At 43.3% G+C, this 12,471-nt stretch overlaps 1 protein-coding gene across 8 annotated transcripts in view; it reads left to right on the top strand.

Annotated features, from left to right (window-relative positions):
• Nucleotides 1-12,471, top strand: part of LOC125716348 (polyamine-transporting ATPase 13A3-like) — a 35,108-nt gene that overhangs the window by 10,499 nt on the left and 12,138 nt on the right. For 6 of the 8 annotated variants that reach the window (XM_048988539.1, XM_048988538.1, XM_048988537.1 and 3 more), the window contains 21 exons: nucleotides 899-979; nucleotides 2,648-2,821; nucleotides 3,075-3,227; nucleotides 3,407-3,477; nucleotides 3,826-3,909; nucleotides 4,607-4,676; nucleotides 4,923-5,057; nucleotides 5,206-5,278; nucleotides 5,531-5,725; nucleotides 6,196-6,378; nucleotides 6,912-7,069; nucleotides 7,162-7,350; nucleotides 7,676-7,737; nucleotides 8,009-8,159; nucleotides 8,657-8,773; nucleotides 9,606-9,623; nucleotides 9,709-9,862; nucleotides 10,161-10,281; nucleotides 10,506-10,630; nucleotides 10,788-10,960; nucleotides 11,535-11,669. In XM_048988539.1, the coding sequence (XP_048844496.1) occupies nucleotides 932-979; nucleotides 2,648-2,821; nucleotides 3,075-3,227; nucleotides 3,407-3,477; nucleotides 3,826-3,909; nucleotides 4,607-4,676; nucleotides 4,923-5,057; nucleotides 5,206-5,278; nucleotides 5,531-5,725; nucleotides 6,196-6,378; nucleotides 6,912-7,069; nucleotides 7,162-7,350; nucleotides 7,676-7,737; nucleotides 8,009-8,159; nucleotides 8,657-8,773; nucleotides 9,606-9,623; nucleotides 9,709-9,862; nucleotides 10,161-10,281; nucleotides 10,506-10,630; nucleotides 10,788-10,960; nucleotides 11,535-11,669 (2,589 nt within the window). In that variant the 5' untranslated portion in view covers nucleotides 899-931. The remainder of the gene's footprint in view (nucleotides 1-898; nucleotides 980-2,647; nucleotides 2,822-3,074; nucleotides 3,228-3,406; nucleotides 3,478-3,825; nucleotides 3,910-4,606; nucleotides 4,677-4,922; nucleotides 5,058-5,205; nucleotides 5,279-5,530; nucleotides 5,726-6,195; nucleotides 6,379-6,911; nucleotides 7,070-7,161; nucleotides 7,351-7,675; nucleotides 7,738-8,008; nucleotides 8,160-8,656; nucleotides 8,774-9,605; nucleotides 9,624-9,708; nucleotides 9,863-10,160; nucleotides 10,282-10,505; nucleotides 10,631-10,787; nucleotides 10,961-11,534; nucleotides 11,670-12,471) is intronic. The other 2 variants (XM_048988541.1, XM_048988544.1) reach the window with 1 other exon arrangement.

A 12,471-nucleotide genomic window follows, 5' to 3' on the forward strand; every position in this document is an offset into this window, starting at 1 on the left:
TTTCTGTGTGCTTGGCCACAGCATCTTGAACATACCGCTTCAGCATACTTTGTAACTCGTATCCATTCTTGGGTTCATGACGTACCTGGACGTTCATGCACTAACTGACGTGGAATTCTGTTCGGTAAATTTCTAGTAGCAGTAGATCATCTTTTATATGAAGGCACCATTTCAAAAGAGGGATGGAGAATGTCCGATTTTTCTGGAAGACTGTGCCGTTCCTGGACCCAGACTCTGTTCCTGTTGAACACATTTGAGAGGATCAGATATTAAGTAGTAGTGTTACGGGACACTGTGGCTCCGCACTGTTGAAAGCTGTTCTTTACTACCTTTCTTTAGTACCAGTAATAATTGCACTACAGTAATAATTGCACCACGCAAGCAAATCCTACTATGTTATGCTAGGCAGCGTTTCAAGCAACTAGATAATCAAGTATAATATGCTTTTTCATGTGTTTATTGAGCAGATGAATGGAAGAACGTAGTAGAAACTGCTGTTATCTTTATGGTCAAGTAACTCATCTGTAACGGTAATGAGTTTGATTGCGGCAATATGTTTTACAATTCTGCATGCTCATCTGTTTTTTTCCCCTCATTTGTCAGCACAGCACCCTTTCAAAATCCATATAACCAATCATATCCATCCATCCATCTATGCTTAGTCCTTAACGTTGCTTAATCATTAGAAGAGTTTGATCTTAACTCTTTTAATTTCAGTGATATGACTCAGTGACATAAGTGCAAAATTTAACATGAACGATACTTAACGTTTTTTCTGTATTGGTATCATTCCAGTACCGGTGCTACTTAAAGGGGTATCAGTATCAAGGCAATCATTTTGGTAATGAGACAGCTCTATTTAGGACCACCTTCTATGAATTCCTTCTCTTCTGCCCAGGACTGCACCGTGTCATCGGGAAGGCCCACTATAATGGAGGAGGACCACAAGGTCATCAACCAAGGCCTAGAGGATGAGATGGTGAGTCTGACATCTCTCGACTGCTTAGTGCACCACAATAGAACAGTGTTTCCCAACCCAGTCCTCGGGGGTCCACAGTCGGTCCATGTTTTTTGCTTCCTCCGAATTCCCTACCAGAAGGTCCACATTTTTGCTCCCTCAGCAAAAACATGGACAGTCTTTGGACCCCCTAGGACCAGATTGGGAAACACTGCTATAACCAATTTAAAACATGTATTTAAGGAGCTGTATAAAAAGATGAGTTTGCCTTTGGACAAAATTGTGAGCTGAAGAATGAGTCGATAATTGGGTGACGGTGTGAATTTAAACTGATTCTTCTTGGGCCTTTTGCGCAAGCCTGTTGGAATGCTGCTTTTCGCTTATCCCATCTTCCTCTCCTTTGAGACACACAGTATATACACATAGGGGTTGAGTACAGGGTCAGGCTATTTATCCAGCCTTGCTCCAGGGCCTTAGGTAAATATGACCATTCTGCTGAGGGTAGAACTCGACCTTGTGACCTTTTGATGACACACATACACAGAGGCTTAACTTGCTGAGCCACACACAGTGTGACTGACCCCATCTGAACACTGACTTACTGACGACACAGCGGCAAAGTTCTTATTGAACTGGAACTCTTGTCGTGAGGTAAATGTTTAGGGTTATAATAAAATAGGTGGGTTTTGCAATCCAGTTCATTAAATCCATAATGCTGAGATAAGGCCCTTGTCCCAAGGACAGACGGGATGGGATGCCAGTCTATCAAGGGGCACATAGCCAATCATACACTGCAAGACCCTGGTTAGCTTTATCTGCATCTCTTTAGACTCGGAGAGGAATCCAACAGAGAGAACAAGCAAACTCCACACACAGAGCAGGGGCCTGTATCACGAAGCGGGGTTTCTTGCTTAACTGGATAACTCGTAGAGTTTAAGGTAGTCTGGGCTAAATGTAAGTGAATGAAGGAGAAGTCAAATGTGGGATTTCAATCTCCAGATCTGGGGGTGCAACGGTGCAAGCATTCCATTGAGTCATTTGCCTACACTGTTAAGCAAAAATTATGTTAGTAGCACACAGCTCTGGAATAAAATTAAGAGCCCACAGCAAAATTTTTATCTTTCCTCAATTTATGGGTAAGGCGCTGTGTAAAATATAATTTTTTTTTTGACAAATTCCTGCTTCTCTCCTGCTTCCATTTTCTCATTGATGAAGGGCTTCTTCTTGTGTTATGGGATTTCAGCTCTGCTTCTTTCAGCCTGATATGAACTGTCCTAGCAGTGCACTTCACACCTGCACTTAATGTTTCCCATTCCTTTTGAAGGTCATCCTCCGGTTTATGAGGCACTGCCCAATAAGTTGACGCTCATCTCTGGCATTAGAATGTTGCTTCTGCCCGCTACCAGGCTGGTTTATGGTCATTCCCAGTTTCTCCTGTTTTCACCTTCTGTTCTTGTGTCTTGCTGTCTTAGAAACGTTAAGCCAGCAAGCAGCCTCCCTCGCAGCGTAGCCTTCAGCCAGAAGAGTCAGGATTAAACCAGGATTTAAAAATACAGAGTTTAAAAAAAAATAGAGTGGTCTCTTAATTTTTTTTCCAGAGCTGTAGAATTATAGCTGCATGCATAACTACAGACCTTTTCATTCATGAAATCCATTTTGTTCTGAGAGTTCCTGTGCTGTGTCATCCAGGAGATCTCAGGCTACCAGATGTGCCGTTGGAAGCTGTTCTTGGTGGGCCTGGGTGCCGTCTGCACGGGTGGCTTCCTGCTGCTTCCACTTTACTGGATGCCTCACTGGCTCCTCTGGGCCACATGCTCTCGGGCCACCATTGGGGACGCTGATATGGTGCTGCTCAGGACCACGGTATGTGTGACTTCTGTAGAAACGGTGCATGCCACTCAGTGCGACGGGGGGGGAGCACCCGATACGAACTAGATAAGTACAGCAGGTAGCGTAGCTGCTAAGGATCTGAAATCCCGGCAAAATCGTGAATCAATCGACCTATTTAATTCCATAAAATGATCGATCGACTAACTGAAGTATGAAATTGTTCGTTTCATTACACGACATGTTGCTGAAGCTTCTGAATTAAATCCCATGAACCGGTCTGTTCCAGGACGAGTTTAAGAGATGGTTCCGAGCTCGGGTTCGCTGGATGCTGGCTCCGGGGAAGAAGCCTTTCAACAAGCTTGACTCTCAGACGCCTGTCACAAATGGCCATTCCAAGCATGACCCCACTGGGATGCAACCCAGTCAGCATCTGGTAGAGGTAGAAAATATCCCAACATCAAAAGTCTTCTAGCCTCCTGTCAGGCTGATTCGACCCCCATTTTAGCACACCAGCCTGATGGTGATCATCTCACTCCCACCATACAGCAAAAAGCACTATATCTCCATGTGAACATTTGTTATTTGCTGAAATTGTCTTTTTGTGTCTTTTCCTGTCAGATACGCTACTTCACACTGCACAGCACAACTTATTTCTGGAATGATATGATCCAGAATTTTGAAGTGTTGAAGTAAGATTTAAGATGACTTACCTTCTGTGTGTGCATGTGTGAATATTTGTGTGTTTGTATATATGACATACATATGTGTGCGTGTGTGTGTGTGGGTATGTATTTATATAATCCTTCATGTGATTTTTGAAATTACTATTTTACGGCCATTTATAAATCATTGTTTTTGGGATCCCTGATTTTCACCCCAGATGTTTGCTCTTTCTTTAATCACTGCTAATCATGATCTGCACATCCAGTTTGGGTTGCTGGTGTCTGGCATGAAAGCACCGCACATTGAGCCTGTAATAATAACGTGCTCGTGTAAGTGTTCCCCACCCTCTGCTCTTCTTTGTGTGTGTGTTACAGAGGCCTGGAAGACCTGAATGTGACCTGCTCGGCTGTCCACTCTGAGCACAGTGCGGGGCTGACCAAGCACATGCAGGACTACAGGTCTGTGGGTGGCCTACAGCTTTGGAAGTTCCGTTGCTGTTATGTCACTGCTGAATTGATGTTACACTCTTATTATTCCCTCCATCCATCCATCCATCCATCATCAGTATTATTATAATCATTATTATTGTAGTTGTCGTCATCATTACTATTATTATTACTGCTATTAAGAACAACAGAACAACAACAGTAATAATAATAATAATAACAACAATAATAATCTATCCATCCATAACTGCTTTTTCGGTACGGGGTCTTGCCACATTATTATTATTATGATGATGATTATTATTATTATTATTATTATTATTATTATTATTGTCTTCTAACATCATGCCCACACATTGCTGAGCACAAACATACACATAGTGTGGTTTCCTCCCACAAGGAAAAAAAGACATGCAGTTGGGCAATTTATCATCTTTAAATTGCCCAAAGTGCATATGAGCCCATGTCTGTCGCGGGGCCCCTGGGGCCCCTAGGCGACCTCAGACAGGTTTCAGCTTTGCTCTCATGCTAGACTGTGTAGTTGGTTATGCCAGATGGATGGATGGACACATTTTATGAAAGCAGTTTAAATGCTCACGGTTATTAGCATATTAAGCTACGATGTCAGCCTCAAGTACACTTAGCGCTGTTAGAAGAGTGAATTCAAATTAAATGTACGTACAGTAACATTTATTGTGTGTTTGGACAGGAAGTTGTTTTTTGGGGTGAATGAAATTGATGTGAAAGTTCCTTCAGTTTTTAAACTTCTCATTAAAGAGGTAGGTAACATCATGATGACACAGACGAGAATGTCGATTAGCAAACTATCTGTTCTCCTTCTGGAAATAAACTATAAGAAAGTAAAGTCATACACATGTTGCAATATCAGAGATTTCCTGTTTAATAATTAACGATTAATGATCCCGACACGCATATAATATGAAAATATATTCTTACAATCATTTTGGCTAAAAGCGTGAAGCATGTTGCCTGTTTGCCTCACTAACCGTTCTTGTCTCTCTCAGGTCCTGAATCCGTTCTACATATTCCAGTTCTTCAGTGTGATCCTTTGGGGCGTTGAGGAATATTACTACTACGCTGCAGCCATAGTTTTTATGTCTCTTGTTTCAATAGCTACCTCCCTCTACACTATCAAAAAGGTTAGCATTAGCGAATGCATCAAGTTCAGAAGGGGGTGGGGTTGTAGATGCACGGTATTCTGAGTTCTAGCTATTACAAACATAAATCTATAATTGTTCGGCAGTGGTCGATATCTTTCTTCTGAAACACTGCATTGTGTTGTTTCAGCAATATATTATGCTGCACGACATGGTTGCCTCTCACAGTGTGGTCCGAGTCTCCGTGGTCAGAGCTAATAATGGTAAGTGTGAAATCCTCCTCTCACGTTAATATTTTAGAGGCACTAAAGCATATCAGGAACTGTAGGCAGTTACAAGAACTTCTCATTAATGTTCAGTAGAGAAGTCTGAAGACTATTTAAGCAGTCTGACATGGGTACAGCTCACCCATGGAAGTAAAACTCACAACGTTGTTGAATTTAGTTTGTCAGGGTTGAATATTGAGCCATGTTTAATACTGTGCAAAAGTATTAAACAGTACTGTATTTGTGAAGACGATGATCTGCAGTCCTCGTTGGAGTTTATGGAGCACCACCTGGGTCGTTATGTGTCCACAGAGATTGAGGAGATGATGTCCACGGATCTTGTGCCTGGGGATGTGATGATCATCCCTAACAATGGGGCAGTGATGCCGTGTGATGCTGTGCTGGTCAGTGGCACCTGCATTGTCAATGAGAGCATGCTCACAGGTGACTGGAACTGTGAGGCAACGACCTCACACATACTCATTGCATTATTTATTTATTTTTTTTCCGAGACTAAATATGTCTTGTGGTGATGACTCATGTTCGAATACAAGTCTTTCTCTGGTTCTGTGGTTTAAAATATTTCCATAAATTTCAGATATACAACAAGGTCCATTGTTCTAACGTTCCTAAAATGTATTCAAATGTTTCATTATCGTAACCAGAAAAGGAAAACCCCGTCTGTCCCAGGACTGCTCCAAATTACCCACTCAATGATTGGTTCAGGTTGTTGAGAAATAAATCAGAACCTGCTGCTATACACAAAATAGAGAACAAGAGGAAGGTAGAACAGTATGGATATTTGCAGTCACTTCTCTTTGGCTCTGTTCCCAACCACTTCCCGTTCTCAGCCAATAAGAAATATTAAAGGTCATGTTACATGTTTTAAGTGTCATTTCTGTTTCTGGTGCTAGGTGAGAGCGTTCCCGTCACCAAGACCAATTTGCCGAACCCTGGGCAGGGCCTGATGGGGTTGGAGGTGGATGCTATCTACAGCACAGAAGAACATAAGAGGCACACGTTGTTCTGTGGCACTCTGGTCATCCAGACTCGATTCTACTCTGGAGAGCTGGTCAAGGCTGTGGTGGTCAGGACTGGTTAGTGTTCCTTGATGATGATGATTATGAAGTTGTGTATGCGGATAATGTTGTCGGTGATGACGATGGCGACAATTATGAAGTTGTGTGTCCAGATAATATTGTTGATGGTGGTGGTGATGATGATGATGATGATGAAGTTGTGTATGTGGATGATGGTGTTAGTGATGATGACGATGATGATGGCTTATGTGCTGTTGATTGTGGTGATGTTGATGATGAAGGTGGTGATGTGCGTTAAAGATTATGACGCCAATGGAGTATGTGTTGATCTTGATGGTGGTAATGGTGTGATTAAGATGATCACGATTAAGATGCGTGTACTGATGGCGTTGGCGATGATGACGATAGTGTGTATGTGGATGATGTTGAAGGTGATGATGATGATGAAGGTCTTTGTGCTGTTGACGGTGGTGATGATGTTATAAAGATTATGGTGATGAATATGTGCTGATATTAAGGTGGTGATAGTGTGATGAAGATGAACACGATGAAGGTATTGATGATGGTGATGCTTTGTGTTTCTCTCCTAGGCTTCAGTACTGCTAAGGGCCAGCTCGTCCGCTCCATTCTGTACCCTAAGCCCACTGATTTCAAGCTGTACCATGATGCCTACCTCTTCTTGCTGTGCATGGTGGGTGTGGCTGCGATCGGCTTCTTCTACACCATCGTTCTCAACATCCTGAACAAGGTATCCCATATTATTATCGGGAAGTTTGGAAAATAAGATTTCAACCTTCCCCATCGATGGGACGTCACTCAAACACAGCCCAAACTCCCCAGGTGCCAGCTAAAACCATCATCACTGAATCGCTGGACGTGATCACCATCACGGTGCCCCCCGCCCTGCCAGCTGCCATGACGGCAGGCATCGTGTATGCCCAGCGGCGTCTCAAACATATCGGCATCTTCTGCATCAGTCCCCAGAGAATCAACATCTGTGGGCAGCTGAACCTGGTTTGCTTTGACAAGGTAAGGCCAGGAAGGCTGCTTGTCGACTAAATAAACCCAAACGAAACCCACCTGTCGTCATAATCTCTCTGGAGGAAACTCATTCTGCTTTATCTAATTGTATAAAATCATTAAGCTGTAGCAGTAGAAGATTATTGTGATCTGATTAAGATATGGCGTTCTGACAGATGTGCTCGGTTCTGATGTCATTTTCTGGCAAGAATTCTTGATTTCTGAAACACAGTAAGCAGCAATCAAGAGATTATAGCAGAGCTCAAGAGGATTGGCTGGGCTGTAAAAGCCAGTGGCCTCGGGTTAACATGGGATTGGTTGGGTTTGGTCACAGACGGGTACGCTTACGGAAGATGGCCTGGACTTGTGGGGGATCCAGCGGGCTGAGTCAGGCAGGTAAGACCACCCGGTCTGTCGAAGTACAACCTTCCTGGTTTCTCTTTAGCTCTCTTGTTTGTCTGTTAATTTAGCTACTTATCAAACATTTTCTATTCAAAGCCACTTGCTTATAATTAACAATATAGGTACCAATTCTTTTTACTGATGCTCTTTACATTAACTTTCTTGGGCAGCAGAACAGCATAATTCTCGTGTATGGCAACAAGAGACAATGAGCTTATGTCAACCCAAGTCGTTGAGTGCTAACTATCCTTATTGGTCCCTGCAGTTTCTGCCTGTCAGAGGTCAATGTCTGCCAGGAGACCCTGGTGACATCCCCCTTTGTGGTTTGTATGGCCTCCTGTCACTCTCTGACTAACATCAATGGACAACTCTCAGGGGACCCCCTGGATCTCAAGATGTTTGAGGCCACAGGCTGGGTAGGCCCATGTTCTGTTTCTCCTATGAATCAATGACATGAATTCTGGTTAGGTTGTCAATGTTCTGTCCAAATACCAGAGGTGGATAGCTCAGGTCCAGAAAGTAAAAAGCCAGACCAAGATTTTATTTCAACCAACCAACTGAGTGCTCTGTGACTGTCACTCTTTATACGCAAGTAGTCGGTTGAAACAAAATCTTGGTCTGGATTTAACTTTCTGGACCTGAATGATCTAGCTCTGCCAAATACTATATATGATACTATCTATATTTAAGCATGTCCACTGGCTAATTTTATTCCATTATTGCTTCCTCCTTCCGGAAAAAGTAGAGATGGAATTTTGAGGTTTTGTTTTTGTAGGAAATTCCTATGTGGAATGTATCATTGCCCCCCCTGCCCGGTGCTGTAGCACCTGAACAGGATGAGCTGGGCGCAGTGGAAAGTAAAAGGGAGGGGGGTCTTCTAGTCTACCTAAAAGCTTTTGTCTGTGGTTCTCAGCTCCTTCAGGAAGCCACAGAGGAAGAGACATCTCTCCACAACCAAATCACACCCACGGTGGTACGGCCGCCCAGGCAGGTGCTTCCCGAGCCAGCTACACCCCCGGTGCATGAAATGGTAATGCTTGGAAGGTCTTCCATCTTCTGTGTAACTGATTGCTGCCACTCCCCCCACATGCAATGGTCTGAGCCACTAGAATTCACATCTACTATACGTGTCATGTTATATAGTTACTGTAGTGGAATGCTGGATATTACTCAGTAGTCTAAAGTGTTTTAACTTTAACCAGTCCATGTAAATAAATAAACAAGGGCCGATCTAATCTATATTATCTAAAAGTATAGCAATGTATGGGTTTGAAGACACTTATTTAAGCTATCTTTTTAGCAAGGGATAATTTTTTGCTTATCTGAATTGGTATTGTGGTCTTTTGAAAATGGGTGATTATGATTTATGAGATGCACGTATCACGTCAGTTGCTTGTCTCCATGTTGAAATGATCTCCATGTTGGTGTAAAACTATGGTTTTGTGTCTGTCAAGGTGTGTCAGCTTCGCCATTTCAAAAATCACCCCAGTATGTTTTGTATCAACCATCCAAAACACGTGTTTCTTTGTTTTTTGCTCAATTCCTACCACATTTTTGTGTGGCTACTAAATACCTTATTGAGTTATTTAACAAATTAAGTTAGATAATTAATTCAGCTGATGGGGAAATTTATCAAATGGGAAGCAAAATCCAGCCATCCAGCAAGATATCATTAATATGTATATATTATAATGTTAAATTGTGCTGAGCAAATATACATTTACTAAAGAGATAAATAGCTTTAAACATTTTGCTTGACTGCCTAAGACTTTTGCACAGTACTGTATGTTTGATGTGTGGATTCTCATTATGGTTGTCTCTACATACTTTTGCTAATCTGTTTGGCCTCTTCGGTGTTTCAGGAGCTGAATGAGCTGTCTGTGAGTATGCCCGCTGAAATTGCATCATTCATGCAATATTTTTTGTTTGCATGAGCACTGACACTGTTGCCCAACGCTTCGCCAGCTGTCGTACGAGATCGGAATCTTGCGGCAGTTCCCTTTCTCATCGGCACTGCAGCGGATGAGTGTGGTGGCCCGGCGACTGGGCGAGAAGCGTATGGATGCCTACCTCAAGGGGGCGCCAGAGGTGGTGGCCAGCCTCTGCAGACGGGAAACAGGTCAGGCTTTGTTCTGGTGCCTCTGGCAGGGTTCATTGCGAAACACGCTTCTGCTATCTTAGCCCCTCCCGACTTGCCTGTTCAATAGCTGTTTGTCTTCATGAACATGTGTATTTCAACATGGCTATATTTAAAAGGTCAGCACGTGCCTCTTGCCTTAGTTGTCTTCCTGTAAACATAACAACAACATTTTTTTTGCCTTGCTTCGCCTCTCTGCATTTTCAGGTTTCTTGTCCGTTTGCATTCCTCGCGTCATCATCAGTGAAGCCATTTTCGCATTTTTTTCCTGCCCTTGCAGTACCTGGGAACTTCTCTCAGGTTCTGGAGAATTACACCAAGCAGGGTTTCCGGGTCATTGCCCTGGCCCACAGACACCTGGAGTCCAGACTCACCTGGCACAAAATGCAGAACATCAGCAGGTGCTGTCCACACCGCCTCCCCAGCCCCACCAAAAGGCCCCTTTGGGGAAGTCATTCCTGTTCAGGACCCCATGGTCACATGATCCTTTAGCTGCCCTCTCCTTTCATGAGCTGGTTGTCGTGGCCACTGTGAGTTTCTTTGTTCTTTTACCTCCCATTAGTTGCTGTGTAAATCCATGTTTTTTTTTTATACATTTCCATCTATGTCCTTTTCTGTTCCCCAGGGACCTGGTTGAGAACAACATGGAGTTTCTTGGCTTAATCATCATGCAGAACAAGCTGAAGGCGGAGACACCGATGGTGCTGGAGCAACTCAGGCATGCTAACATTCGAGCTGTGATGGTCACAGGTGGGTAAATCTCAGCTAATCCAGTGTTGGTCTAATAATGTTGTAGGCTCCATAATAAACTTTAGCGTACTTTGTGTTTATGAGGTTGTTATCCTGGTCTGGTGACTCTGGGGAAGAAAACACCCTAACTTGCATACACCCTTACCACTCCCTTCAGGTGACAACATACTGACCGCGGTATCCGTAGCACGGGACTGCGGTATGATACCTCCTCAGGACAGAGTGATCATCGCAGAGGCGCTGCCCCCGGTGGACGGCCGGCCCGCCAGAATCGAGTGGCACTACATGGATGAGCCCGGCCTGCATGATTCTGACGCCGCTCCGTTCGAGGTCAGCCAGCTCCCGGCTCCCCGTGTGACCTTGCTCCTGTTCACCTCAGTCCACACGATGACTGGACTGAAGCAGCACAGGGGATAAACTGAGTGTCTTTGTCTCCGGGCTGAAGAATGTTACATGCTGGAGAACAAGAGAGCACTGTACTGACACACAGTGAACTCAATCACACTGATGAATAGAGTAGCAACGCTGGAAAAAACCATCTGTGAAGAATCACGGAATATAACTTTTTTTTACAGACCACCGTGGTTAAAACGTCATTTAAATGCTGCGAATTCCTGGTTAATAAAATATAAATATAGTAAGGGAGTGATGTTTTTTGGTCCTGAACCCCACCCGCCTCCAACCCCTGGGAATATAAATCTATAACCTTTTATCCTTTACATAAAGTGTAGTTGATTATATGCTACATCTATGCTATGATTTTAATTTTTTTTTTATTGACAGGACAGGCAGAATGGTGCGATCATATTTGTGCTCCATTTGAATCACAATTAATTAAGACTAGAGCTAGACCTTTGATGAATGATGTCCCCAACCCCCGCCTCCCATCACGTACTGCTCTCAGGTGGTCCAGATCAGCATGGGTGAGGAAGACCCCGACCCCGATGAAGACCTCAGACCACTGGAGCATTACCATTTCGCCATGAGTGGCAAGTCATTCACTGTGGTCACCGAGCACTTCCAGGACTTGGTCTACAAGGTCAGAGCCCGACACAACAAATGTGAAACAGTAATGATGCTGTCAGCTTTGCTGGCTTTCTGATGCTCCTGTCTGGAGCCAAAGTGGCCTCACTACCCGTCAGGCATGTGCATAACAACGGCTACGATTAGCGGGCAGGCTACACATGGCACCGATAAAAAGAGCAGGAGAAATTGCCAAATCCATGATCTCTACCTCTATGCCATTTTATTTAAGTGATTTTATCACAGTGAAGGAAATGAAGAGTACATTGACAAAACGCACTCAGTTCAGGGGGCATGTAGATGGGATGTTTGGGTGTCAGTATCATGTCTGTGGACATGATGAAATCATGCAAATCGTTTGCAAATGTACAGTTGAGGAAAAAGTTCTCAGTTTTCATACTTGAGTAAAAATACAGGCACCACACCTGTTTACTGAAGCAAAAGTTATACAGCGAAATACCACTGAAGTAAGTGGTTTTAAAAGTTTTTAAGTATGAACAGGAAATAAAGTGCTCAACATTAAAATTTATCGGCCTTGTAAAAAAATAACGTCTCCTTTTAAATTCACACAAGCCAGATTTGCATACAGCACTTCAAGTTACAGTGCATCACAATAATTTAAGGAAAGCCGAGTCGCAAGAGGAAAAGCGTATACTCTCTTTGTGTTCAGAAAATGTGGTGAAACTTGACCAACCTGCTGGTGCAGGCCAGCGAAATGCATTTTTATTCCGTGAAAAGGAAAGATCAGTCTGCGGGGTCAGATTTAATAATGTATTATAAACATTTCATGGGCTGACACTTTGATACCTCTTATAAGT

This window comes from Brienomyrus brachyistius, chromosome 21, assembly GCF_023856365.1.
Source record: "Brienomyrus brachyistius isolate T26 chromosome 21, BBRACH_0.4, whole genome shotgun sequence".
In the NCBI taxonomy this organism is placed as follows: Eukaryota; Metazoa; Chordata; class Actinopteri; order Osteoglossiformes; family Mormyridae; genus Brienomyrus; species Brienomyrus brachyistius.